The 27675-nt window shown below is 37.4% G+C and overlaps 3 protein-coding genes and 1 long non-coding RNA gene across 4 annotated transcripts; all 4 read left to right on the forward strand.

Annotated features, from left to right (window-relative positions):
• Positions 1–459: 459 nt before the first annotated feature.
• On the forward strand, positions 460–3789 carry LOC146324641 (polymeric immunoglobulin receptor-like). Its single transcript, XM_084722040.1, has 4 exons — positions 460–549; positions 2687–3031; positions 3297–3628; positions 3784–3789. The coding sequence occupies exons 1-4, from the start codon at positions 510–512 to the stop codon at positions 3787–3789; spliced, it is 723 nt and encodes a 240-aa protein (XP_084578166.1). The 5' UTR covers positions 460–509.
• An 84-nt stretch (positions 3790–3873) lies between these two features.
• LOC146324642 (uncharacterized) lies at positions 3874–7036 on the forward strand. The gene is made up of 4 exons (XM_084722042.1): positions 3874–3890; positions 3964–4139; positions 6111–6262; positions 6788–7036. Exons 1-4 carry the CDS (start codon positions 3874–3876, stop codon positions 6887–6889), a joined length of 447 nt encoding a protein of 148 aa, XP_084578168.1. The 3' UTR covers positions 6890–7036.
• A 2336-nt stretch (positions 7037–9372) lies between these two features.
• Positions 9373–17827, forward strand: LOC146324643 (uncharacterized). Its single transcript, XM_084719908.1, has 6 exons — positions 9373–9412; positions 13073–13417; positions 14039–14365; positions 15386–15541; positions 16548–16675; positions 17418–17827. The coding sequence occupies exons 1-6, from the start codon at positions 9373–9375 to the stop codon at positions 17529–17531; spliced, it is 1110 nt and encodes a 369-aa protein (XP_084576034.1). The 3' UTR covers positions 17532–17827.
• Positions 17828–24521: 6694 nt separating this feature from the next.
• Positions 24522–27132, forward strand: LOC146324644 (uncharacterized). Its single transcript, XR_014770643.1, has 3 exons — positions 24522–24731; positions 25953–26030; positions 26582–27132. It is a non-coding gene; the product is annotated as an uncharacterized LOC146324644 (long non-coding RNA).
• The last annotated feature ends 543 nt before the right edge of the window (positions 27133–27675 follow it).

Here is a 27675-nt window from a genome sequence, read left to right on the forward strand (position 1 = left end):
TTTTGTTAGATTTTTTGTAATCTGGAGCCTTTTTGATAAGATTAGATAGAACAATAAGAACAGAGCATGACTTCATTCTCCCTGGACGAGTTGCCTTTGATATTTAATGAATTATTCAAAGGTAAAACTACAATGCCTTTGCAAAAAGCACCTGAAAACATCACAACATGCATTACAGTATTTTAGAAAAGCTGCTGTGAAATCAGGCATTTTAGGCTGCAACAATTCCTGTTTTTATTTTCCTTAGATTTTAAGTTTAATTAGATGTCAGATGGGCCTCAGAGCAGGTTTATCATTAAACCACTGATCTACAGGAATTGATATTACAGTTTTACCCCCTTTCATCATTATTTTTTTGTTATACTGTGGGTGCAGCTAAAGCTGCAAACTAAAAGAGAGTGAGAGAAATAAGGAAGTAAAAGTTTTCTTAAAGCAACCTCAGCCTCCCGATTGATCAGACAGACAGAGTGAAGTGACAGAGGCAGTTCTCCATCAGGATCCAATTCAGAATGAATATCCACCACATTCTGTTCTTCTGCTTCTTATCAGGTGAGAGCTGATACCTGACCGTCTCTTTAAAGCTGCACCACACACTGTTTTTTGACATTTGTACAAATGTTTGATGAGATATTTTTCAGCCGCTGTGTTCTTAGTCAGATGTCCTGTTGCTCTCTGATTTACTCTGTTACTAGTTTTTGCTGCAGCTTTTCCACAATCTAATCAAGTCCATTGTAATTAAATGCAACCCAATTTAATTTAACTAAATATTCACCATCTATTATTTAATAATGCTTGTTTAGGCAGCTGATGTTAGAAAGTAGGAACATTATAAAACTCCCACAGCTACAAATACAACAACACTGTTGTAACTTTGTCTGAATTTGCTCTAATAATCGAGAGAGAGTAACTTTGATGCAGTCTGGCTACAGACTTAGGGCAGAAGTGGAATTGCTGAGTAAAGACGAAAGTCTGTCATGTAGTGCATCAAGGAAGTGAGCTATAGATTGTTCGGTTGAACAACCCCAATTCGAAAAAACTTGGGACGTTGCATAAAACATAAACATAATCAGAATGCAATGATAAAAAACTTTAAAGTACAAAGACAAGATATTTAATGTTCAGTTCTTCTGTTCTTTGTAAATATAAACTCATTCTGAATGCAACATGTTCCAAAAAAGTTTGTTCAGGATCATGTTTCCCTCTGTGACACATCAGCTTTTCTTTTAACACTCAGTCAGTGTTTGGGAACTGAGGACACTTGTTTAAGTTTTGAAAGTGAAATTCTTTCTCATTCTTGCTTGATATATAGGGATGGGAATTGATAAGATTTTTACAATTCCGATTCCATTTTCGATTCTGCTTAACGATTCGGTTCTTTATCGATTCTCTTATCGATTCTCATTTGGAAAAAAGGAGAACAAACATGAAGCTAGACGTGAACTGGAGCGAGTACTGCCAGCCTCTGAGCCAGTCAGACTCTGTCGGTCATCTAGATGTAATGCATGAGAAGGCATTCATTTAATCTTAATAGTTAGTAATAGCAGGTTTTGCAATGAGGCAAATGGCGCTAACATGATAGGCAGTGTTAGTTAGTTAGTTATCTGCAGTATTAACAGCAGAAGACGTGCTACCGTTGCTGCTGCTGCTGGGTTGAGAGGATCGAAAACGCAACATTCATTCAAAGTTATCGCATGCTGTGTGTGCAAATGTTTCTGCATATTGGTAGTATTTCCTCCCTTTGATGAAATATCCACTTTGCAAGTATTGCAAGTTGCCCTGTTGTCATCCTTTCTCGTGAAATGTAACCAAACTTTCGAGCATTTGTGCCATTTGGGCGCCATGTTTCCTGCTGGCTGCACTGGTGAATGACGTCGCCATGCATGTTGCATAGCTTGCATAAGCTATGCCAGAAGGCAGGTCAGTCTAGTACCTGAACTCTTTTACTACAAAGACACGCTGCTGGAACACGTCCACAATGTGTCTTATCATCATCTCACTGAAATAAGCAGGGATGTCTCTGAAAAAGACGTCATCTGGATGGCAGCATATGTTGTTCCAAAACCTGTTTTTCAGCATTAATGAGGCCTTCACAGATGTGACAGTTACCCATGATGCCATGGGCACTAACACACCCCCACACCATCACAGCTGCTGTCTTTTGAAGTTAGTGCTGGTAACAATCTGGATGGTCCTTTTCCTCTTTAGCCCGGAGGACACGACGTCCATGATTTGTGAAAACAATCTGAAATGTGGACTCGTCAGACGTATCACACTGGAAACAAGCAATCACTGTAATTAAATCCTTAATATAACTGTTCTACATGTCCCCAAAGTCCAAGATGGCTGGGATGGAAGGTTTTGTTTGTTGATTTTCTTTCTTTTCTTTCGGTGAAATTAGCGCCGAGTAATGCATGGACATTTGTGATTGTACTAATTTACTTAACTGGTGATCTACTTCTAACTTCACCCGATATAATTATGTTTAAATACCAATGAAAAAAATCACCAAGGACAAAGAAAACAGCTGCTGTGGATTCAGTGAAAAGCTGAACTTTGCTAATGGCTGCCTCTGTATCATCTCTGTTTCTGATGGATTAGTCCTCATTAACCTGCAGTCTGTTTACAGTCAGTCTGCAGAATACACAAAGTACTGACCATCAGTCTTCTCTGTTCATCTTTCCAACAGCACTGTGTGGAGGACACTCTGGGCTCGTCAGTGCAAAACTCAACATTTATGCAGGAGCTGAGGGAGGAAATGGTTCAATTAGCTGCTACTTGTCTAAATCTGGAAGCAGGAAGTTCTTCTGTAAGAAAGAATGTAAAGCAGAAGATATTCTCATTAAAACAGATGAAGTCAGAGCTCAGAGTGGCAGATACAGCACTCAATACAGAGAAGAATCTTCTGGAAGAGGACGTCTGTCTGTGACCATCACACATCTGACCAAGTCTGACTCAGGACAGTTCAGGTGTGGTTTGGGTGGAAATTTGGTTCCAGATTCATACAGTGACTTTGAGGTCAGAGTTTTAGATGGTGAGTTTCTACTGGAAGTCATTAAACCTGAGATATGTATTCATCTTACAAATTCAGTCATTTTTAAGTGTGGGAATAAATAAAATCAAATTATATTGTGGGAGGAGTATGAGTTATTTAAGATGTACAGACATTTTATTGATGATATAGTGGATCACTGTGACTCTGTAGATCTGTGATAATGTGAAGCAGGAAATATTATGATCAAACTGCAGCATCTGACAGGAAATACTGACATTAACTGTTGACTATTCATCTTTTTCAGCAGCAACATTGGATGTGAGCTCTCGTTTTAGCCGTGCAGATGTTGAAGGAGAAAATATCACATATGGATGCAGCGATACTGTCTATGGAACACAGAAGTTCTTGTGTAGGAATGAATGTAAAAAAGAAGAGGACGTTCTCATTGAAACAAATGAAAACAGAGCTCAGAATGGCAGATACAGCATTGAATACAGAGAAGGATCTGTATTTGGACTGTATGTGACCATCACACAGGTGACCGAGTCAGACTCAGGATGGTACAAGTGTGGTTACGGCAGAGCTTTGTCTCCAGATTCATTCTATACAAACAAGGTTCTTGTTGTAGCAGGTGAGGTTTTTTTTTATTGACTCTCATTAAAATGTTGCATCATTATTCACAAACTTTTCCTTCAGTGCATGTTAGTTTCAAAAAAGAAACTGATAATGAAAAATAGTTTTACTGTCATTTAAAACTGACAATGATAAAACATCTTTTTTCCATCATACAGATGTAGACCACACTGCTGCTACTATATATTTGGTTTTAAAGCTACACAATCTGACCATTTTCTGCAATAAAGAGCCTTCAGTCATGACAAATGAAGCTGCTCTTTCAGTATAAAACTTAAACAACCAACCTGGAAGAACTTTGATGTTATTCAGAAAACCAACATTTTGTCACCATTCAGTTTCAGGGCCTTACTGTTTCTCTGTTTTTTCTTTGATTTCTGCCAAACTGGACTCTTCACCCCTTTTTCCACATCAACATCACTCCCATCAGCCTCCACACCAACAACAACGAGCTCCACTTCAGGAAGTTTCACGCTTTCAACTGTTTTCCCTGAAACCAGAAACCAGTTTGGAGGTACAGTTCACAGTCTGCTTTTTCTCCTCTTGACGATCAGTGCCTCTCTGCCAACTTTATCTTCAACAAAACAAATGTTCTTAAAGCTGTAAAATGAAGCATTGTGAGTTGGAAATATTCAGTGAAAAAGTTGCATGAGGACTGGGTCTTCAGAGGCACTAAGATCCAGCAAGAAATACGTCCATTGTCTGATGCAATCAGAACGTCATTCGTAACTTTTACCAGCACTGTTTCTGTGCTATGATGGACTCTAAATCCTGACTGAAAATCCATAAATGAATTATTATTTTATAGAAATCAGCTAAAACCTTTGCAAAAGGAAGTGACAGATGCTTTTCCTGTAACTTTTCAACACGACTTTAAAGACAGCATTACTTGACTTGAACTCCGTATTGCTTATTTTATTGATATTTAATATATTGCTGTTGATACCGGCTTTAATGCTCATTAGACTGTCCAGTACGTTTCCACATCCGTGTTCTTTTGTTTTGGGTTAAAAATGTGTTTCAGTTCATTAACTGCCCATTTTGTTGCCCTTTTCATATTAATTTGATCCCTCTCTTCCTCCATTAATGCGGGTGTCAGTTTCTTGTGCCATTTTTTTGTTGTTGTTTCTTCTTTTCTTCTCCATTTCTCTCCTCGGCTGCGTCCCATTCTTGTACTAAATAGATTGAAAGAAATGTTAAAATCAGCTGCTGGTGTGTTTTCCTTCCTGGTTGTTAGTTAATGAAGTTGCTGATTCAGCTGGCCAATAACAAGTAAGTTTTGACAGCTGTGCTCTTTAATGTTGTTTTGTTTAAAAGGTGGGTAGCAGATACATTTTGAACTGTGACTATACTTGAGCTGAACTACACAACCAATCAGTATTCAGCAGGTATAAATCCATCTAAAGAAGTATTAATGAAGAGGAAATTACACAGCTGAATATTGTATTTAGCACTTTTAGTTTTTTTTATTTGCCAGCAATCTTCTTCTCTGCCTTTATGGGTGTTTTGTTTCCAGGAACCAACATGTAAAATTATTGCTCTATACTGCCCTCCAAAGGAAAAAGGCAGTAACTTCAATTTTGTCAAAAATGAGATATAATCATTTTTGTGACATTTAAGACATCCTTTGTCATGTGGACAACTATCTTCTCTGTAATATGTTGTATTTTGGAGAAAATCGGGCGTTGAAATTACAGAAACTGCAAAAAGCTGCAGAGAAACCAAAGCAAACCACCGTAACTTCATTTAATGTAATATAAAATATCTGCAAGAAAATGAAGAAATATGTACATTATACTACTATATATAACAAAAGTTTAAAAAATATTAAAATAAGACCACAGTCATAACTCTCAGACTCACCTCAGACTCTGATTCCAGGTGTGAAAATGCACTGCATTAAAATTAAGCTATAATAATTTTCATAATTATACTGTCAATTTTATCAGAAAAGGTTTGATGGTACTTAATATTTTTTTTCTGTTGCAGCATAGAAATATTAGCAGCTTCAAATGCTCAGAAATATCACAGAAATAATGTGACTTTAAAAGTTACTGTAATGTAGTAATCTTTGTCAATATATTGCTTTTTAAAATGAAAGTGACAAGAAAATGGAAGTTACAGCGTTTTGTTTTGGTATGACCCAATATTTTTCACTAAGCTCTGCAAAGGCAGAATACAGGAACTTCTAAATAAGGGTCAAAGATCAAATCAGAGGTCAAGATTAATATGTAGAAACAATAACCTGATATAAAGCTATAAAACTGACATATGCAACTATTTTAGCTCAAAAATACTTTTTTTTTTTTCTTTTTTTCAGTTCTGCACTCTGGGAAGTTACTGTTTTTTTCCTTTGTATTGGAGCAGATACACACTGCAGTGGTCACAGACTCCTGGCATCTTAAAGTTCCTAATACGAGACAAAAAGATCCCTGTCTTTTAAACTGTCTATACACGAGTCATCTCTCTCTCTCTTCATTCCCAGCCGTCCACACTGGTCCCATCTTGCCTCTGGTTGTATGTGTGCCCTTGGTTCTTGTGCTGTCGGCTGGTTTTCTGCTGCTCCTCTACAAATGGAAGACAAGGAGGAACGCTGGTTTGAACACGACAGGAAATGCAGACGACATAAACATGGAGGTAACTTTCTTTAACTTGGTTTGTCTCTAATTTAAGTGAGTTTTAATGATTCCTGTTTTTTTTAAAATGTCACATATCTGTTGGCTGTATACTTTAGCGTACACAGTTTGGAGCTTTATGTTGTGTTCACACCTAAAGCAAAGCGAGTTCTCGCCACGTGCACATTTTTATCACCTGATCATTTGTGGTTGTTCTCTTTCCAGAAATAATGACTCGGTAACTCAAGATAATCCAAAAACTTTGTTGCGAGCAGTTTCATGTAGGAACTACTTTCTGTCTATTAGAAAGAAAATAGTCTCTTGTTGCCGTGTGTAACATGCAAGTGTTTGGTATAAGAGCACCAAAGCTGTTGCTGGTAAAAGACACAATAGTTTTGGCATGAAAAAAAGGCTTTAGGCTGCATTTTTGTCAGAATTTTCCACCTTTGAGTTAAATCAGGCAGGAAACAGCTGATTAACAAATATGTGTTGTGTTATTCTGAACGCCGCTGTATTTAAGGATGTTTAATTCCTGTTTTATTTTCAGTCATCTGCCATCTATGAGAACTGTCCTCCAGCCTCGACATGTCAAGACTCCATTTACGAGAACATCCAGCAAGTCAGCAAGAATCCCAACAAAACCTACTGAATCTTTTGTATTGTACAGTTTATAAAGTGCTCTGAGGTTTTTGTTATTATCTAAAAACATGTACAGTATCTCCTCACTTGATTATTCTGAAGTGTCTGATCTGTCATTGAATATATGTGCTCCTGGTTATTCTTCCTCTAAACTTGTCTAGCAATAAGTCAGACCAAGAGAAACAAGATTTCCACTGTTATCTGTCATTTTTACTTTGGTGAGATGATGAAGTCATTTTATTTGCAATACTTCATTTGGATAATGTTTTTTGGGTCCAGCTTTTCCAGATATTTTATTCAGTTTTTTAAATGAGTGAAACAGCGCCCCTCTGGGTCTTAATGTGTGGTAGGAGTCTGTCAGTCTGTGTGGTGAAAGATGGTACTGCGATGAAAAATACCACAGCAGATCAACAAGAGGATTGTTTTAAAAATGTTGTACAATACAGTCCTCAAAAGTCTTGTTTTGTCCACAACTAAAAGATCTTCAGTTTACTGTCAGAGAGGAGTAAAGAAACCAGAAAATATTCACATTTAAGAAGCTAAAATGTGAGAATTTTTACTTTTTTTTAATTAAAAAGGGACTCAAAATGATTCAACAATCTAAAAGTTGATTAATAATAGAGTTCTTGTTGCAGCTCTAAGTGTTTTGTGTGTGTTATTAGATTTATTAGTTTGTCCAGCTGATCTTTCCTTTGTTAGTCAGTTAGCAAAACATTTCAATTTCAACACATTATTACAAAACTACTATTACAAAACAAAATCAGGACATTACACGTTCTGATCAAGGATTCTTGATTGGTTAAAAATTACATAACAAGATGAAAAGGATGTAAGAAGATGAATGAAACATCAGACATTACAAAGATGTACAAGAAGAAAAAGACGTAAAACCACTGAAAACAACTTAACGAAGAAAAAGATACAAAACAGAAAAATGTCCAAAAAAAAAGATGAATACAAAAAATAATGTAAAAGATGTGACAAGTTGAGAAAAAAATGTAAAGGAGACAAAAAAATGTGAGAAAACAAAAAAAAAAGACTAAAATCCACCCAAGAAGAAGAGAAAGATGTGACAAAATATCGCAACATCACAAAAACAACATAAAAGTAACAAAATGAAAAAAATACAAAAGCCAAAATGATGTAAGAAGACGAAAATCAACCCAACAAGAAGCAAAAGATGTAACAAACAAACAAACAAACATAGAACAACAACAAAAAAAAAACAGTTGAAAAAGACGTAACAAGATGAAAATGATGCAGCATGACGAAGAACAACATGAAAGACTTGAGCTTTTGATTCACAACACTGTCCAGCTTCGTACTGGGGTCGATGTTTTACAGAAAGATTAACCCACCTGTGTGTATAAAACAACGAGGCAGAAACTTCAGCTGCCTCTACGAGGCGTTTAGGTTCCTCCTGAGCTCTATGAGCCCTCTGCTGGTTTGAGTATCGGTCTAACTCAGTAACAAGAAATGTACAAACAAAGTGGCATTTCAATCACTATTTAAGACAATAAAATAAATATATATATAATATATAATATAATATAACCTATTTAACTTATTATTTTAGTAATGAACTGTAATATCATGTCACTGACTTTTTAACAACTTTTTGTGAAAGTTTTAATTCCTGCACTCAGTGCTGTCGACATATTTTATCTGATCCTCTGAAGTGAACCTGCTCTGCAGCGTCTGTGACTGCAGCGACTGACCCCGGGTGGTACGTGTCTCAGAGTTCGTGCTAAAAAAGATTAGAATCTGATGACATGTTAACATCTTTCATGCATCTGCAACAGCCTGGAAAATATCAAGATCAAGTGAGAGCTTTCCTACCGCAGAGGTGATATGTGTCATATCACGTCATGTCAGAGTGTTAATAAAAACAGGAAAGAGGCCAGGTTGTCAACGCTCTAGACCCCAGTAAAGATCACTTAAAGGGATAGTTCACCCAAACGTGAAAATTTAGTCATTATCTGTTTTTGTTTTTTAGTCCACAAAACGCTGCTGGAGTTTCACAGGAAAACGGCATTGCAGAATCTCACAAAGTTTAAGCGAAAGATGAACGCTCATCTGGTATTTTTGATTTTGGGGAGAACTGTCCCTTTAAAACCATTTATTAAATTCCGTGGAAGTCTTCACTACATTATACAGACAGTCGGTGAGTTTAGTTTTCTCAACATTAAACTAACATTAAATTTAAACTGACTGATGCTGATAACTTTCACCAAACTTCAGTGTTGTTTCCTTGAAGTTAAAATAATGAATTTAGGATTTTAGCGACATCAGTCAATAACCGATTTACAAACAGTTTAACCTAACATGTCTACATGTCAGTGCCAGTTACATGTTGTGGGTGTTGCTAAGTTTGAGACGGAAAAGGAAGAAGATAACTTGTTAAGCACCGTCAGCTTCCTGCTTGATCAGACAGTCAGCGAGTGGAAGGAGCGAAGTGATAGAGGCAGTAACCATCAGGATCGAATCATCAGAATGAATATTCATCATGTTCTGCTCCTCTGCTTCTTATCAGGTAAGACCTGAATACACTGCGCAGCACTACACAGCTGCTGTGTCCATTTGTCCAAATGGTCAATGTCCTGCTGTCCTGTTCTGTTTTTGCTGCAACATTTCCTCTGTCTAATCTAAAGAAGTATTCACACAGGACTGGTATTACCTGGTGACCTCGATTATGTTGTAATAATTGCAGAGGTGGTGTGATGTGACAGAGTGATGTGTGAAGCTTGATGTATATTCTTGTTGTCACCTTATAAAGGTGCTTATTTGCCTAAACCCCAAGATTAAACCCAGCCTAGAGACAGTGTTGTGCTAGTTACTGAAAACCAGTAACTAGTTACCGTTACTAGTTGCTTTATTTCAAAAGTAACTCAGTTACTTTACTGATTACTTACACCAAAAGGTAACACAGAACTGTGAAAAGTAACTATTTAGTTACTATGAAAAAAAAGGTCTCCCATTAAGTTTTGAGTTAAGTTTTCTTTAGCTCAGTTTCCATTTTTGCATATTCGCTCTCCAGGTACTTAGAAAAAGTGTTTCGTCCCATTTGCCGTGTGACACCCGGTATCATGCTAACTAGCTTCCTGAAAGCGGGCGACTCCACAGTAGAAATTGGCTGCATGTCTTCTACAACATACCTTGCAATGGCTTTAATGGTTTATCAACTTTTTCCTGGTTAGCAGGAGCAGTCAGTCCCTCGGTTCAAATCCAGCCGCTGTTGCTCAGGTGGTGGAGGTGAAGTGTCTGTGTCTGTACTCTTAGCTACTAGCTTCGTCGCAGCAGGTTGTTTCTGTAGGTGTTTCAACAGGTTTGAATTGCTGTTTTGGGCAGCAGATAAGATCTTTGATCCAAGACACAACTTACATTTAACTAAAACGTTCTTGTCTTTGTGCTCGACAAAGGTCAAGTAGTGAGAATATCTCCATGTAAAGAAACTTGACTTGGGCTCCGCCGCCAACGCCATGATGATACCAGTCTTGTAAACAGACACGCCCACACAGTGTGTCTTCTCCCGTCTCCCCGCTGACACACACACACGCACACACACACACACACACACAAGAAGATTCAGGACTACACAGCTCTGGCTGCAGCTCAGTCTCTAGAAAATAACGTAAAATAACGGAGTAACGCATCATGTAGTAACGTTAACTGAGTTACTGAATTTAAAAAATAATGCGTTAGATTACTAGTTACTGCAAAATAACGGCATTACAGTAACGCGTTACTTTGTAATGCTTAGATGTAATGCTGAGATTTTTCTTTGTAAGTTTACAAAGATAAGATGATTTTTTTTCTCCTCATGCTGGAAAAAGTCCATGCAGATTTTCAAATGACTTTCACCTGACTGTCAATAGATTCTCAAATTGAGAAAATTTAGGTCCACATACAAAAATCTACAGAGATGAGGGCTCTGTATTCAGTGTAAGTGAAAATGTTCCAGCCAAAACAAGTTGACAAAGCAGATTATAAATTTCCATATACAGTTAATAGGTATTTCTATGTTTATTTCTATTTTTTTATGATGTCCAAGCAAAAACAAAACAAAGATAAACAAAGAATATAGTATATACACTCTCAAATGCATCATGTTAATTTTTTACACATCAGTGTGTTAAGGGCAGCTGAGGAAAACACATTTTGTGCTGCTTTCAACAACACTGTGTTGACACATTTAACACACGTTGTGTGTGAAATATTTCAACACAAAGATAAAAGTACACAAAGATAACACAGAGATGTGTTGTTTATATAGTTTATGCTTTTTTTTCTAAAATTGTGTTAAAATTCTACTGAAATGCTCACAAAATAAACAGTTGTGTTAAATTCAGGTGACATTTATGAAAATTATTAAAACATGTGACAGATGTAACATGTAGATATAATAATAAAATAGATTGTGGAATAATTTAAATAAAAATAAAAAAAAAGCCGCCTGGAAAGCTGCCACTCCATGACTTCATTTAAATGATGGTTTAATGATCAGAGAGTCTGTTTTCTGTTTCCATGTGTTTCAATGTCACTGCAGCAAATATCTTTAATATTTAAGCAGCAAAACAAAAACTGGACAGAAGGAATAATTGTTTAAGATAATTCTGATGAACGTCATGATTTATATAGCTGCTTTAGAGTGTGTAAATTGGCAGTGTGTCTCTTATGCACACATCTTCATTTCTCACCTTCAGTCATCTCCTGTTATTCAGGATGATCAACTGCAGTGAGTTTACTCGTGTTGTGACGTGAACATAATTTGTCTTTTAAATAGCAGGAAGAAGGTGCTACTCTGTGCTTCTTATGAGTATTAATGATTTTACAGAAGTGATAAAAACAGCCTCTGCCAACATTTTCCACAGTTTTTCTGCATATTTTTCCTATGAACAGCACAAAGTATTCATGGAGCCCCCTAAGGATCACAGTGAGATTTTTCTTTTTTTGAGTTCCCTCTCAATAAGTTGAGCATTCCTTTGCAACATCTTTTATATTCCCTCACAATAAGTTTCCCCACTCTCTCACAATAAGTCTGCATTCCCTCGCAATATATTTTGCATTCCTTCTCAATAAGTTTTGCGTTCCCTCACAGTATCTTTCATGTTCGTTTGCATGAAGTTTTATGCAGCAACGCAACAGATAAAACAGCTACGTTGGTCCACAGTGCAACATGTTATTAGTTATAGAACAAGGGTTCTAAAATTGTGGGTAAAAGCAGACCACCTATCCAATATTAATATTTAATACCTTTACATATTGTTGCCATGTTGTCATACTAGAATCTCAGATTCACCTCCTGGTGATTTGGCCAACTGAATATTCATTCATTTAACGTTTATTCATTTCTTGAGGATACTGTGAGGGGTGGCCCTCATTTTCAATGATACCCAGATACCCAAAAATCTCCCATAGTTACCAGGGACTCAAGATTTAAAGTGCACTCTAAGAAGCAGAAGCACAACGTAACATCAGTCTTTCCAAGTTCAGAACTGACATGAGGGAAATTAAGTTTAGTCCAGTCCTGACTTTGATAAACTCCTGTCCTCAAGTGTATTTGTATGGAGTCAGACCAACAATAGAAACTAGTATCATCAGTATATAAATGAACAGTACAGGTATTTAGAGTCTGGATGATATCATGAATATAGATTGTGAAAAGGACAGGATCTAATATGGAACCTTGAGGGACACCTTTTGTCAACGCTAAAATGCAGATTGGACGTTACCTGCTTTTACATGTTGCTGTTCATCTGAGAGGTAATTGTGGAACCATCTATGAGCATTAGGGTCACATCCGATAATATACAGAAAAAACCTCCATGGATCAAAACGTGAGAACATGAAGAGTCCTGACGGAGCTTGTGTGCAGTTCTAGGTGTCCTGTCAACAGTTTTACAGATGTCTCTTTTATAATTGAGGCCTTTTTGAGCAGCAGGGTGATTCCTCTCTGCAGTACTGAGAGTGACCACTGGAAAAAGTTGGAGTCAAGGCTGAGCAGCAAAACATGATCTGTGTTTATATAAGACATCTGTGCTTAAGAACAGTTGAAGTTTGAAGCTGATTTCTCAGCAGGAGACATCGGCAACAAAGTCTGCAGTGTGATTGTGTTTGTAACTGGAGTTTTTAGGCAGTCTGCAGAATACACAAAGTACTGACCATCAGTGTCCTCTGTTCATCTTTCCAACAGCACTGTGTGGAGGACACTCTGGGCTCGTCAGTGCAAAACTCTACGTTTATGCAGGAGCTGAGGGAGGAAATGGTTCAGTTATTTGCACCTTGTCTAAATCTGGAAGCAGGAAGTTCTTCTGTAAGAAAGAATGTGAAGCAGAAGACATTCTCATTAAAACAGATGAAGTCAGAGCTCAGAGTGGCAGATACAGCACTGAATACAGAGAAGAACCTTCTGGAAAAGGACATCTGTCTGTGACCATCACACATCTGACCAAGTCTGACTCAGGACGGTTCAGGTGTGGTTTGGGTGGAAATTTGGTTCCAGCTTCATACAGTGACTTTGAGATCAGAGTTTTAGATGGTGAGTTAAACCTGATATATTTATGTGGTCAACATATTTAGTGATTTTGAAGTGTAGTAACCAATTAAATCAGCTCATTTTATTTTACAGTACACTAATAAGATTTAACAAACTGTACTTTGTATCAAATTAGACAAAAACTTTACATAATATATTTTATTAGACAGTAAAAAAAATGCAGTGTTACCCTAATAAGAGCTAAGGAACCGTTCTTGATAAAGTGTAATAAGGGTCTAACTGTGGAAAATAACACACTTCAGTTTACAGTACGGTTCTGTCGCTCTGTAGGGTGAAGTTGTGATTCTTTACTGTCTAATACAAAATATAATTTCTACTTTTTGTCCAGTTTGATACAAACTAGGGTTTGTTACTTGCTGTAAAATAAAGAGCGACCATGAAATCAAAATTAAATTGTGGGAAGAATGTGAGTTATTTCTGATGTATGGACTCATTTTATTAATGTGATGTCAAATCATGACCCCAGCAGTCAGACTGTGGTTGAGCCCAGCAGCTCTCAGTGTGACTCTGTAGATCTGTGATAATGTGAAGCAGGAAATATTGTGATCAGACTGCAGCATCTCACAGGAAATACTCACATTAACTGTTGACTCTTTTTTTTAGCAGCAACATTGGATGTGAGCTCTCGTTTTAGCCCTGCAGTTACTGAAGGAGAAAGTGTCACATTTGGATGCCTGGATGCTGTAAACAGAAAACAGAAGTTCTTGTGTAGGAATGAATGCAAAAAAGAAGAGGACGTTCTCATTGAAACAGATGAAGACAGAGCTCAGAGTGGCAGATACAGCATTGAATACAGAGAAAGATCTGTATTTGGACTGTATGTGACCATCACACGGGCGACCAAGTCAGACTCAGGATGGTACAAGTGTGGTTACGGCAGAGCTTTGTCTCCAGATTCATTCAAATCAGGACATATCTTTGTTTTAGATGGTGAGTGATTTTTAAATTAAGTTTAATGAAAATGCTGCATTGTAATCTGAAGGTTTCTTTCAGTTCATGTTAATTTAAAAAAACATTATACAATATATTATACATTGTACCATTATACCTACTCTGCAAAAAAATCACCAGAAATTAAAGTAATAATCAGAAATATTTATTTCATAATCAAGTGGAAAGCACGAGGCTCAGTGGATTTAATTTATTCAAAGTGTGTCCAAATCCACCTTGTGGCAGAGGTGCAGGGGTATCCTGTCCTGTCCCGCCCCTTGCACTACCAGCACACAGCAGGATACACCTATCAGGCGTGCCCAGGTACCCTCATTAATTCAGCAGGACGTCTCCAAAGCAGCTTCATGTATAAACAGTTTATTTTACATGAACGCCTGCAAAAAGAAATACAACAAATGAACCGTAAATGATTTGCAGATTACTGGATATGTTTTTACGCTGAACAGAAGAAAGCAAACGATTCGGGCCACACCTTCATTTTTCCTTCACTGTTAGACCTCCTGCCCACAGCTGCACAGACCAGGCACAAGTTCATTTGCCATCTTGCCAACGTGGCAAAAATGGCACTTGTGTTGGTGTGAGATAACAAATCCACCTGCATCACCAACACAGTGGCTTTTCCTGGGTGTAAGATAGGACCCCTTGAGCTGCAACCCCCATTTTGGACTGCTGTACTCGTTTTTTCACACACAATTGCTTTAACCTCTAAACCACTACAGAGTGTGTGTGTGTGTGTGTGTGTGTGTGTGTGTGTGTGTGTGTGTGTGTGTGTGTGTGTGTGTGTGTGCGTGTGTGTGTGCATGATCACTGGCCACAAATATCAAACAGGACAAAATGATAAGGTCATGACATTTTATATCCTGTAAATTATTCACTGGAATCAAACGTATAGTGACAATAATTTATTTTAATAATTGAATAATAATTTTTCTCATCAGGTTTTCCCTGTGTAGTATTGATTCAGTATCAGGATCTGTTTCCTTGTCTTTTCATTGATAGCTACTCCGATCACTTCAAGCCTGAAACAGACTCTTCCACCTTTGTCAGCATCGCTCCCATCAGCCTCCACACCGACAACAACACAGAGTGTAAACTCCACTTCAGGAAGTTTCACACCTTCATCAATTCCCCCTGAAAACACCGAGCAGTTTACAGGTACAGGACAGTTCATTAAACACTGTGAAGATGAACATTTTATACTTTACAAACACTGAACTCTCCATTTTTCAGCACAAGAAAAGATACAGTTCATAAGATGAAACTTAATTTTAAATTAAATGAGAACTCTGTAATATATTTACTGTAATAAATCATAAAATGACCATGATATGTCATCAGAGATTAAGGAAATGTTGAGTTGAAATACAAATCACCAGCTAATCAGTGTCTTTCTGCTCATTTTGTTCTAATTTCTTCATCAGATTAAGAATGACAACATTTCCCAAACAACCATCTTTAAATTACTGCATGACTCCAACATTAAACTACATTTACATTCAATGTTTTCTTTTAATGTGGGTTCTTACTAAACTTGTTCTAATGATTGGATCACGCTGCAGGTGCCGACTGTTTTATTGAACTTGGAAAATCCAGTTTTTCATCTTGTGCAGCTGCAGTGAAGAACAACATGCAGAACAATTTAAAGCTTTCCTCATTTTTTTATCCAAAGGGCAATTTACACCTTTAACTGTATCACATTTTACTTCCAGGTGTTCCTGTTTTAACTGATTAATATACCTTAAATTTAACTGTTTTTATTTATTACTGATGTTTTTATTTATTCTTCAAATTTTATTTTGGCTTTTATAGTTTTTTACTTCTTGTTGCCACTTTTGTGCAAGTTTCTCTTTGCTGTTTTCTGCGTCTAGGAGCTTTTATTTTATTGTTTTACTGGGCTACATTGAAAATGAGGTCTCAACCTGAGTGTAGTTCTGAGTTAAAGTAAAGGTTGAAAGAATGAATGTTATTTTCTTCAGGACAGGATTTAAATTCTGCACCTTGTTTTATTTGATCAGCCCAAAGTCGGTGATATTCAACAAGATGATCTTATTCATAAATTTTCCACAATAAATGAAATATCTTGTTTTTGTTTGTTTTGTTTTTTTTTTACCCCATTTTGCTCTCTCTTCTTCCTCACTCTCCTCCTGTGTCTCTTACCCAGAGTACCTCCTTCCTCTGGTCGTATGTGTGGTTGTGGTTGTAGTTGTGGTTGTGGTGCTGGTGGCTGTTGTTCTGCTGCTCCTCTACAGACTGAAGACAAACAGGAACTCAGACGACATGAACATGGAGGTGACTTTCATGAGCTCTTTCTGTCTATGTTTAGTTTTACTGCAGACTTCCCTGGAGTCACTAAGACATAAAACAACACCATCAACTTCAACAAGTCTGGCTGTAGGAAGGGCTGAACAGTTCATGGAAATATTATCAAAATCACAAGATGGCCAAGTTCACAATCTGTATCACAGAAACTGTCATTTTTTAATAAAGATAAAATGTGTCACAACATACCATTATAAATGAATCATTGTGGAGCTACAGAGACGCTCAGGCCTACAAACTTTATTCTCCACATGCAAAGGAACACGTTTGTTTTCAGTGAAAATGAAATGCAAAAATCACCACCATCATCCCACCAAAATCCTGACTCATATCATAATCACAACATGTGTGAAAATAATTTTTGTGTATCTTTCAGTCGTACAGTGGAGCCAACACAAACAGGGGCTGACTGATCTGCAAATCATTTTGGGGGTGAAGTTCTTCTCTTGGTTCGTTAAGCCTGCGACAATAACAGCAACTCACCTGAGAAATGGCTCAAGTTTTCACAATTAGAAAGCATTAATCCAAATCTACAGATGACATATTTTTACTGATTATCAGCTGATGACTATCATCATCCAATCGATCTGAACATCCTTAGAAAAAACACACATAATTCATCACTGTCATTATTTAGTCACTGGTCTGTTAAGTAGTCACATGATGTCATCCTCTGATGTCTTCACATATAAACAGTTGTTTTCATTTTCAGTGTGTCGTCTATAAGAACCGTCCTCCAGTCTCCACATGTGAGGACTCCATCTACCAGAGCCTGGATCCAGCCACCAGAGACCAGGACCAGATCTACTCCACACAACACACATGAGACCCTGAATTCAGACCTGGATTCTGTTGCTACGCAGCTTAACATGTGCTACAAGTTACCATGGCGACTTCAACGTTATGGTTGACTTCAAAGGGCCAGTTGTAAATGTAAGATGATGTCAGGGGTCTGCAACCTGCGGAGCTGCTCTCCAGAGGCTCCCTGTGGCTTTAACAAAAAATTATATGGAGATGAATAACAGATTTTACATTTTAAATTTCATTTGTCTTTGTTGTTGGTTGACACTTTAAAAACAAAAAACCTGAGAAAACTCAAACTTTCAAGACAAAATACTGCAAGAGATTCCAACTCCAGAGTCCAACTCTAATTTTTTTAGCTTTAAAAAAGTTTTACCAACTATAAATCTTTACATGAGATAATTAACTTTTTATCTTTGGATAAACTTAAACCTTTGAGTTTTAGAAATCCAACAAACTTGTATTTAAAAAATCTTAAGTAAATAAATTGAAGTCAAAGTGACTGATGGTTAAAAGTTAAGATTCTTAATTAAAATTTCATACACCAGAATAATGATGAATCAGGTTTACAGCTCACTGTGACCAATTTTTTAAATACATTTTTTTTTTGAGTTTCTAAAACTCAAACATTCAAGTTTGTCTAAAGAAGAAAATTAAATTATCTCAACTAAAATCTGTTACAGTGTCTTACCTTGAAATGTTGAATTGTCGCAACATTTCTTTTACAGTGTAAAAATGTCTGTCTTGATTGTAAAGGTTGCAGACCTCTGGACTGTGTAAATGTACCTTGTTGTAATAATTGTCTCTGCATTTGATTATTATTGGTTTTAGTAATAACTTAATAATCAGTAAGTAGCTCTGAAAGCAGAAGTCTAGAAAAATAATATCATTGTGTTGAGAATGAATTCTTTGACTTTTTGTTGCTCCTCTTGGTAGCTAACGTTAGCATACTTATCTCCATGTTTGAGGTCAAAGTGTAAATTGTATTTCTTTGGCACTGCAGTTGCTTTGTTACAAAGAAAACACAGCAGCTTGTCTCCATTTAGCACAAACATGTATTCACTCTCTCATTAAACTGTCTTCTCTCTGCATCAACTTTTCTTTTCTTGGACATTTTGTTCAGCTGCTGCTGTTAATGATACTACCTACAACCTGGAAACAGCTATATGATTGGATTAATCACACACACAACTTCTAATATGTTATTTAATTGTCTTTCAAACAGTTCTCCGTCTGTACATCTTCAGGCCCAGCATGTGACTCTGACCTGAAGAACACACTGGGACCATCCAAACATCTAACAGGGTCACACACTAAATGGACTTCTGTGCAGAATCCTATACATACATTTCTAAGAACAAGCCACAACATCAAAAATGTTTTGAAAAAAGGGTTGTTTGACTACAGAGTCTGATAGGAAAATAAATGTTTTAATAAGGCAGATTTTGGTTAATGTGTGTGTTTATCATCTACATCGCTCATGAAGAACTTTGTGAAAAAAAAAAAACAGGCAATTTAATCTGAAACTCTGACCATAACCTGCTTCTGACCTGGGATCAGGGAGTTCAGCATCAGTTACCATGGTGATATGGTCCCGTTAAAGGAGAGCCGCCTTCATGATACCAAAAACTCTTTATTAAGACTCAGCATACCTCACTGACACATTAAACTTGCTTTGTAGTTACATCCCCCTGAACTGCCTGTTCCTGCACTGCACAAATCATTCTGTCACTCACTCTCACTCGCTCTCCAGGCTCATGTGCAATGCATCATGGGAAATGATGCAAATGATGGTTGTCTCTCAGCTCTGTGATTGTCAAAAGCCAAAAAACAGGTCACAAGCAATACGCTTGTGACCATGTCTCTTTGTGGTCGTTTTGACCTCAGTATAACTGTCTGTTAAGCAACAAGCCACGTCTCGGTTTCTGTATGTGGCTTCTGCTTCCTCTTTTCTACAGTAAGAAGTGACAAAATATGGACTCAGCAGAAACTCAGGAGCTACCAGGTTACTGAGGCTGCAAAGGCCTCAGATGAATGTGAAGAGTTTTATGATGAGCTGTATCTTTGACCACACCAAAACTGTTTTAATAAACCTAATTACAGTAAAAATTCTAATTTGTATACATCGACATGTAATGTTCATACACTAAAAAACGTGATGCAACGTGTGCTCAAACAGAAAGAGGTTCTGAAGCTGCAGGGTGCAGTTAAAGTTCACTTGATGTAGTCTATATTTTTTCTGCTTTTCTTAATACTACAACTGGAGGAGAAAAAACTCAGATATATTTAAATTCTACACATAGCAGCTTAAAATGACTAACTTCTTCCCTGCAATGGGAACCCTATTCCAGTAATAGCAACAGAAGCTTCCTGTGTAAAGATATCCTTCCCTTTCAGTGCATGTTATAATAAATAAATATGGATGAAGTATGTGTAATTTTACCCAGAAGTTTCTGGGGGCGATCAGAGGCTTCTAATGTTGTCCCCTTAAAACAGAAGACTATTCCCCAAAACTTCTTTTACTGTCTGATTATTGACAGTGCTGCACTGTGTTTGTAGTTAAAAAGAAAAAAATATTTAATAAAGCCTTTTTATGTTATTATATTGTATTATTATTCAGGGTTTTTTTTTACTCTCCAGTTATGCTGGGAAAATACACAAAAAAAAAAAGCCAATCTAATATTTAGTTGGACTGCCTTTAGTTTTTATTACAGCACACATTCACTATGGCATCATTTCGATCAGCTTATGCAGTTTAACAACATTTATTTCTGTCCAGAGTTGCATTAATTTTTCACTCAGATCTTGTATTGATGATGGGAGAGTCTGACCGCTGTGTAAAGTCTTCTCCAGAACATCCCAAAGATTCTCAGTGGGGTTCAGGTCTGGACTCTGTGGTGGACAGTCCATGTGTGAAAATGATGTCTCCTGCTCCCTGAACCTCTCTTTCACTATTTGAGCCCGATGAATCCTGATATTGTCATCTTGGAATATGTCCGTGTCATCAGAGAAGAAAATAAAACACTGATGTAAAAACCTGATCATTCAGTTTATTCAGGTAGTGAAGCTGACATTATAACGTTTGAACCTCGACCTGAGCGACTGAAGCAAACCCAGATCATAACACTGCCCCCACAGGCTTGTACTGTAGACACTAGGCATGATGGGAGCATCACTTCATCCACCTCTCTTCTTACCCTGATGCCCCTATCACTCTGGAACAGGGTAAATCTGGACTCATCAGACCACATGACCTTTTTCCATTGATCCACAGTCCAATCTTTATGCTCCCTAGTCACAATCCCTTCAGTTCTCCTCACATTGTTTGTGTGGAAATGTTCTTACTTTCACTATTAAACACAGCCATGAGTTCTACTTTTGATTTTTTATGATTTCACCAAATGTTTAACTAATCTCTGATCACGATCATTCAAGATATTTTTCTGTCCACATTTCTTCCTCGAAGATGATGGTTCACCTCTATCCTTCCAGGTTTTAATAATGTGTTGGACAGTTTTAGTAGTTTCATTAATCTCCTGAGTTGTTTTCTTTGCTTGATGCAGGACAATAATTTGACTCTTCTGAAACAGAGGAACATCTTTTGTCTTCTGACATGGTTGTTTAAGAAATGAGAAGCTGCTCACTGCATCAGTTAGAGTTCAATAACTTGTTACCAGCTGAAACATATTAATCACTGCAGTGATTATCCAATGGAAGGCTCTTACTTGCTCAGTTAAATCCAGATGGTGACTCTTTTTTATATTTAAACTAACCAAGCTGTTGACTATTAAAGCTTTGTAAATGGCCAACCCAAAAAAAACAACATATTTTGGTGGCTGAGGACTCTGAAGTTTGTGCACACTTTTTTGACTAGGCAGCCCAAATAGGCGCTGACCTGTTTTTATTTTACTTTGTGTTAATTTGAAGAAAAAGTACAAACACAAACACTCCTGATAAAAGACACTGGTGTCGTCTCACTCAGAGCTCCACCTGGTGCATTTAAGCAATCGGAAGATCCTCCATGATGGCAGAAGGAAAACAACTTCTGGGTCAGTGGAATAGAGAAGAGACAAGGATGCATAATTCAGTGTAATGAAAAGCACCCAAGGGACACTAGATGGCTGAGAGCTAATGCAAAGGATGCTGGATGGGATCCAAGAGGAGGGAGGCTAGTGGGGGGGGCTAAGGGGTTGAATGGTGGGAACCCGGTTTGAGCCTTGGGAGCAGAGATGGCTGGAAAGACTGACTCAGGAGGAGCATGATGAAGGGAACACACAACCATCTGTGTAAAGTCAGAGTCCACAGAAAAACAAACATCCAATGACTCCTAAACTCGAGTTAATCTATGCAACCACACGAGAAGTCGAAGCAATGATTGAGTGATGACTGGTTGTAGAGCAGAGATGACGAGCAACGCTGGACAGGTGAGCTGATTGAAGATGATGAGCAGGTGTGGAGCAGAGCTGGAGAAGGAGGAGGGAAAAAAACAAGAGACACCGGGGGACAAGAAAACAGAGAAAAACACCGGGACATCACAGGAGGCATGGCCACGTTCATGACAGAGAGCCGCTTTATGTTTTGAAGTTCTCTTAATGCAAATCAAAATACACATTTTTAAAATCATAATTCATATTTATCTTTGATTTAGAGAGGCTACAGAGTCAACATGTTATGGTTGAGACACATCTGACAGCAATATTATTACATGAATTTGTCCAAAAATAGAAAGGTAACCAGTGTTTAAGCAGTGTTCCTGCTTTTTTTAAACCAGGAAGTGAGACAGGGGTCCTTAGAATATAGCTAACCCCTTTTATGCCCGATGATGATTATAATAGCTCATTTTTACACCTGCGTTATCAGCAGGTGTTGTTAGTTTTAGTTTTTGACAGATTTGAACACATTTTTAAATTGTTTGAAGTTGTTAATTCTTGTCTGGGACCAGAGGCTGTTTTCTAACACAGAGCAAGTTTAGAAATTTAAAAAATTAAAGCAAACTGAAACATTTTATAAATTCCATAGATTTCATATGTATATAAGCCTTGGAGAAGTTGTAGTAGTAGGACTAATATGTAAATTCCATTACATAATAATAATAATAATAATAATAATAATAATAATAATATAATTGAATTACTGTGGTATGAATGGGTTCAGCATTAAGCTGCAGGAGGATCCAGCACCTGAACTGAGACACGAATAGTGAAGTAAAGAAAGTCGCCGGCGTCCATGTTTTCTGTCATGTGACTGCCCCCTGGTGTCTCTTTTTTTTCTTGGTGGTTTGAGTGAGTTGAGTGAAGCGCAGACAGAGCTGGAGGGAAAGTCACCATCAGAGTTCCTCTTTGACTTCTATTTGAGGAACAACAGCAAACCGCACAATCAGAGTGACACATACAACCAGGGACAAGACGTCTCCTGGACGAGAGACTAAGGACCAGAATGGGGAAGAAGAGAGAGAGAGGGGGCAAAAAGTGAGAGGACTTACTGCTCTGTGATGAACTTTTTCTGATGAGAAAAATGTTCCTACTGTGAAGAAATTTATATTTACATGAATATTTCTTTGTAATTTTTGTGCAAAATAAATTAACATTGGCATTTTTAAAAAACTAAAGCAGTAGACAGTTTGAAAAATAAACTTCAGATGCGTCGTCAGGTCCTCCAGAACATGAATTTCTTGAATTTCAAAAACTTTTAGAGTTTGACTCCACCTTGATTGAGTGAGAATGAAAGTTTACTGCAACTTAAAACAAAAAGTTTGAAAAAGTTTCTCCTGGGATTTGATGCTTCCATAAACTGAAGCTAATCTCGTTTCTTCCTTTCTTTTCTTTATGAACACACATTTGTTTGCTTCACAATCTTGCAGAAATTTGTCTCTCATGCCCACGTTGCCTACATCACATGTAACATGCAAACTTGGTATAATGACACCAAAGAATCTGCTGATTAAGACAAAATAGTTTGAAAGTTTCAACAAACTCCTTCCCAACATATAAAGTCTATCAGTTTGCACATTAAATATCTAGTCTTTGTACTGTATTAAACTGAATATAGGTTGAAAATTGTTTTCAAATCATTATATTCTGTTTTTATTTACATTTACAGAAACATTCCAACCTTTTAGGAATCGGGGTTGTATGAAGGCAGCTCACCTTCGAGTTGGATGGGCGGGAAAAACCTGACATGTTTACTTGTGATGTTGTATGACATGTTATTGTTCTTTTGTGCATGTGGATCAGTTTCAGACAGTGAAATAATGTGAACAGCCAAATAAAACAAAATAAAAATCAGGTCTGAGTGATCAGTCCAGGTTGTTAACACCAGGTGTAAACAGGGCCGATGAGTTTTAATGACAGTGTTAATAAAGATTCTTATAAAAGGAAACTTGAAGTACAACTAAAGACTGACGGAGGAGGGAGGAGAGCAGAGAGCTGTGTGTCGTGTTTAGAGGAGGGACTTTGGTTGATCCTGTAGCATGAAGTGTGTGAACTCAACTGCAGACTGGAGTTACAGTGAGAAAAGGACAGATAGATCTATATTGATATATTTCTATTAGATTTATTAGATAGATTTATATTAGAAATTGAAATTCAGTCAAATTGGATGATGTCAACATGGTAATAATGTGTCATTTAGTTTTCAAATTAAAAATGTCTTCAAAGTAAAACAAACTTCATTTTCAATAACAGCAGACTGACTTCATGTGACAGGTCTGAACCTTGTAAATTGTGTTTGTGTCTGAAAGAAAATTCAAAATATGTGTGACAAGTTGCCATCAATCCCTCGTACACACCGCTTAAGAACAAATCTGTTCGTACGAGTGGTTCTTGCATGAGGCCCAGTGATCTTCAGTCACAGGCTGTGGTCTGTGATCAGTCACTAATGATTGTTCCTTTTTTTAACAGCTCTGCAGGAGGGAAACACTGACCTCCTCAATTACCAAAGCCCTGTCTATGCAGTGTCTGAAGGAGGAGGTGTCACCGTCGAATGCCACCTTTCACTTTATGAAAAGAAGTTTACGAAGTTTCTTTGCAAAGAAACGTGAAGAAAACATTCTCATTGAAACGACTAATGTCACAGCTGAGAGAGGCAGATACAGGATAGTAAAGTTTTATATAGGATCAGGTTTTTCTGTTAGAATCACGCAGATGACCAAGTCAGACTCTGGACAGTACAGGTGTGGTTATAACTACACAACATCACAAATTTCCAAATCTTTCTTTCGTTTTAGGTGAGTTTCTACTAAAAGTCATGAAAATGTTCTTTCTTGTCTGAATGATTTCACTCTTTTGTTTTTGTGTTTTTTTTTTTCCTCTATGGCAGAATGTGCATGTGTGGAGCCAGATCTTTCTCCAGGTCGTGTTAATATTGGTGGAACTTTGCAAATCTCAGCTGGTGGTGACATTGCCTATTTTGTCATGTTTTTGTGCCTAAGTAACTAAAGGGGACAAATATTTTTGAAATTAGTCCAGTATCGAGTGAGGCTGCTGCAGCCGCTGCAAGTTAACCCCCCTGGGTAACTGTGCACCGTCCAAGTACATCCACTAAAAAAAACTGCTTGTTTTGTTTTTATTAAAGAGTAAGATGCTCTGTCAGAGGCACCAGACTCCATTTACAGAAACAGTGATTTTATTACAGTAAAACACACTTCATATAAACAAAATAAATTGACCAAAACCATCTTGGCTCGTCCTTCCACTGCTCCAGCACTAACTCTAAATAAACCCTTCATTAAAACTTAATTTAACTTCATAAATGAACAGTTTATTTTAACTAAACCAGAACAGGTGATTGTTGGAACAGTTTGGATTATCTGAAATGTGACTGTAAGAGGTGCCTATCAATAGTCAGTGTATTACCAACAGATGGTGGTCGGTACGTCCCAGTATGGACAAGCAGAGACTGGACCCAGCACCGCAGCCCAAATGCATGCTATATTTTAAATGTTTTCACTGCTTTACTTTGCTGTCAGGCAGTGTTTTTCAGTGGCAAACTGCCAAATCTCACTCTCTGTCCCAAACTAACCAAAGTCTAGAGGCGAGAACACAGGAGTTGATGGTCGACCGCTGCCTCGATCTGTTAGTTTGTTTGTGTTATTGTGACTTCGGTGAATCTGTACAATCCTTTTAAAACACCAAAATCACACAATAACACAAACAAACTAACAGATCGAAGCAGCTGTAGAACTGTGTAGTGCAATGTAAACTTATTAATTTTACCTCTGGAGTTTGGTTGGTTTGGAGAGAGTGATATTTGTCTTGTATAACGGCAGTTTGTCAGAAAATGCCTCTGATGGCAAAGTAAAGCAATGAAAATATTCTAAATATAGTGTACACTTAAACTGTTTTTTTTTAGGTAGATATTCTTAATTTGAACAGTTCAGGTGACTCACACTGACATGCAGAAGTCTCATCAGAATTTCTTTGTATCTGTCTGTTTTTGATGTCCACAGGTCCAACCACTTCTAAACCGAACGTCAATCTACCGGCTTTTTCCGCTCCGCTCCCAGCAGACTCCGAACAAACTATAGGTACGTCCACACACACTGTATTTGATGGATGAAAGTCAATGACTGATACTGATATGGTTCCTTTTAACGAGCATCCTTCTCTGTACGCTCTACCACTTCGCAGTGAAAACAGCAATCGACAAGATATCTTGTCAATGGCGGGGAAAGAGTTAACTTCAAGTTCCACTCAAGGATTTAGATGTTCCACTAACACAATTTAGCCTGGTCTACTCAAACATAACTCAAGCCAGGCTAAAACAAGGTTGCATTGTGAGTGTGCTGTTTTTTAAAGGATGTCACATGGTTCCTAAGTTAAAATCAAGATCTCAAAATCTCAGCACCTAGGTTGCTCAGCAGAGAGTTGCAGATACAGCAGTATGTGTGTGTGTGTGTGTGTGTGTGTGTGTGTGTGTGTGTGTGTGTGTCCATGTTGCATGAATCACAACAACCTTGTGTGTGTATTTATGCAAACTATATTCTTTTCTTTTTAGGATTTACATATGTTGTTTAGGATTGGACAGTCATTCAGGTGTTACTACTAATGCTTCTTTCCTCTGTTCAACCTCTCACAGACCTGCTGATGTACTCGGTCGTGAGTCTTGTCATCATTGTCGTCATCTTAGAGCTGGTGCTGATGATAATCTGCATTCGGAGGAAGACCAAACCCGACGGTGAGGCAACAGGAAAAAGTTACACAGTGCAAAACAACGGCAACTTCTCACTGACAAAAATGTCATTTCAGTCAGGACGCTCACACCAAGGTTACTTATTGCAACAATACACATTTCAGTGTGGCTCTGCTCACGAAATTCTTTAGAACAAATTGGAGCAATCATGACACAGAGTCTCCCTGAGCTCACAAACACGTCTGGTAGAGTTTCAGAAGTCAGTGTCAGTGCTTATACATGAGGAAACTGGGGAGGTGAAAGGAGTCACATTTCAGGATCGAGCAAAAAACAAATTGTAAATACATACTTCATAAGTTTTCTGCTGTTTTTAGGTTTTATAAAGTACCAGGATCAGTTCTGTTTACCAGGTGAAATGACTTTCACAGGGACTAGAGACTTCCACACACCTGCACATACCTGACATACAGATACGTTTAACAATATTAATAATAATAATGATAATAATAATAATAATAATAATAATAATAATAATAATAATAATAATAATAATAAAAGATAGTCAAAGGTAGTCATAAAAAGAGGTGCATTATCTGAAGCTACTATTTGTACATGTCTCAGATGCCTTTTCACCATAAAGATACTCTGACACATTGCACAACAGTTTTTGCCATTTTAAACCGTCATTGCAGTTTTTTTCACAGTTGTAACATTTCCTTATTATATGGAAATACCATTGACGTTTGTTAGTTCTGTGGTGTGGAGTGTTGTGATGATGTTTGAGATTTTTTAAGAGTAAGAGGGTTAATGTTAGGGATTTTTTTATGTAAAGGGCTCTGTACTGATGTTGGTATTTGATGAGATGTCAGGTCACATAAATCAACAATATTCCATTTTAATCACAAAGATGCTCCCAAAAAAAGTTTTGAAGAAACAACAACAACAAAAAAACTTTTTTATACTTGCTAAATCATCATGCATTATGTAAGAAGCTGGTCTGAGTCCTCAGTATTTGATTTAAGATTATTTGTCATGTAGGA

The sequence above is a fragment of the Lutjanus erythropterus genome, chromosome 6 (assembly GCF_056507025.1).
Source record: "Lutjanus erythropterus isolate fLutEry1 chromosome 6, fLutEry1.hap2, whole genome shotgun sequence".
In the NCBI taxonomy this organism is placed as follows: Eukaryota; Metazoa; Chordata; class Actinopteri; order Lutjaniformes; family Lutjanidae; genus Lutjanus; species Lutjanus erythropterus.

What these genes read in the sequence shown, in the direction of transcription:
- LOC146324641 (XM_084722040.1), top strand. Translation starts at nt 510, where the DNA reads ATGAATATCCACCACATTCTGTTCTTCTGCTTCTTATCAG. An exon ending in GTTCTTCTGCTTCTTATCAG is followed by an intron (nt 550 to 2,686) that starts GTGAGAGCTGAT and finishes TCTTTCCAACAG; the next exon opens with CACTGTGTGGAGGACACTCT. An exon ending in TGAGGTCAGAGTTTTAGATG is followed by an intron (nt 3,032 to 3,296) that starts GTGAGTTTCTAC and finishes CATCTTTTTCAG; the next exon opens with CAGCAACATTGGATGTGAGC.
- LOC146324642 (XM_084722042.1), top strand. An exon ending in AACCAGAAACCAGTTTGGAG is followed by an intron (nt 4,140 to 6,110) that starts GTACAGTTCACA and finishes CTTCATTCCCAG; the next exon opens with CCGTCCACACTGGTCCCATC. An exon ending in CAGACGACATAAACATGGAG is followed by an intron (nt 6,263 to 6,787) that starts GTAACTTTCTTT and finishes TTTTATTTTCAG; the next exon opens with TCATCTGCCATCTATGAGAA.
- LOC146324643 (XM_084719908.1), top strand. Translation starts at nt 9,373, where the DNA reads ATGAATATTCATCATGTTCTGCTCCTCTGCTTCTTATCAG. An exon ending in ACATATCTTTGTTTTAGATG is followed by an intron (nt 14,366 to 15,385) that starts GTGAGTGATTTT and finishes TTTCATTGATAG; the next exon opens with CTACTCCGATCACTTCAAGC. An exon ending in CAGACGACATGAACATGGAG is followed by an intron (nt 16,676 to 17,417) that starts GTGACTTTCATG and finishes TTTCATTTTCAG; the next exon opens with TGTGTCGTCTATAAGAACCG.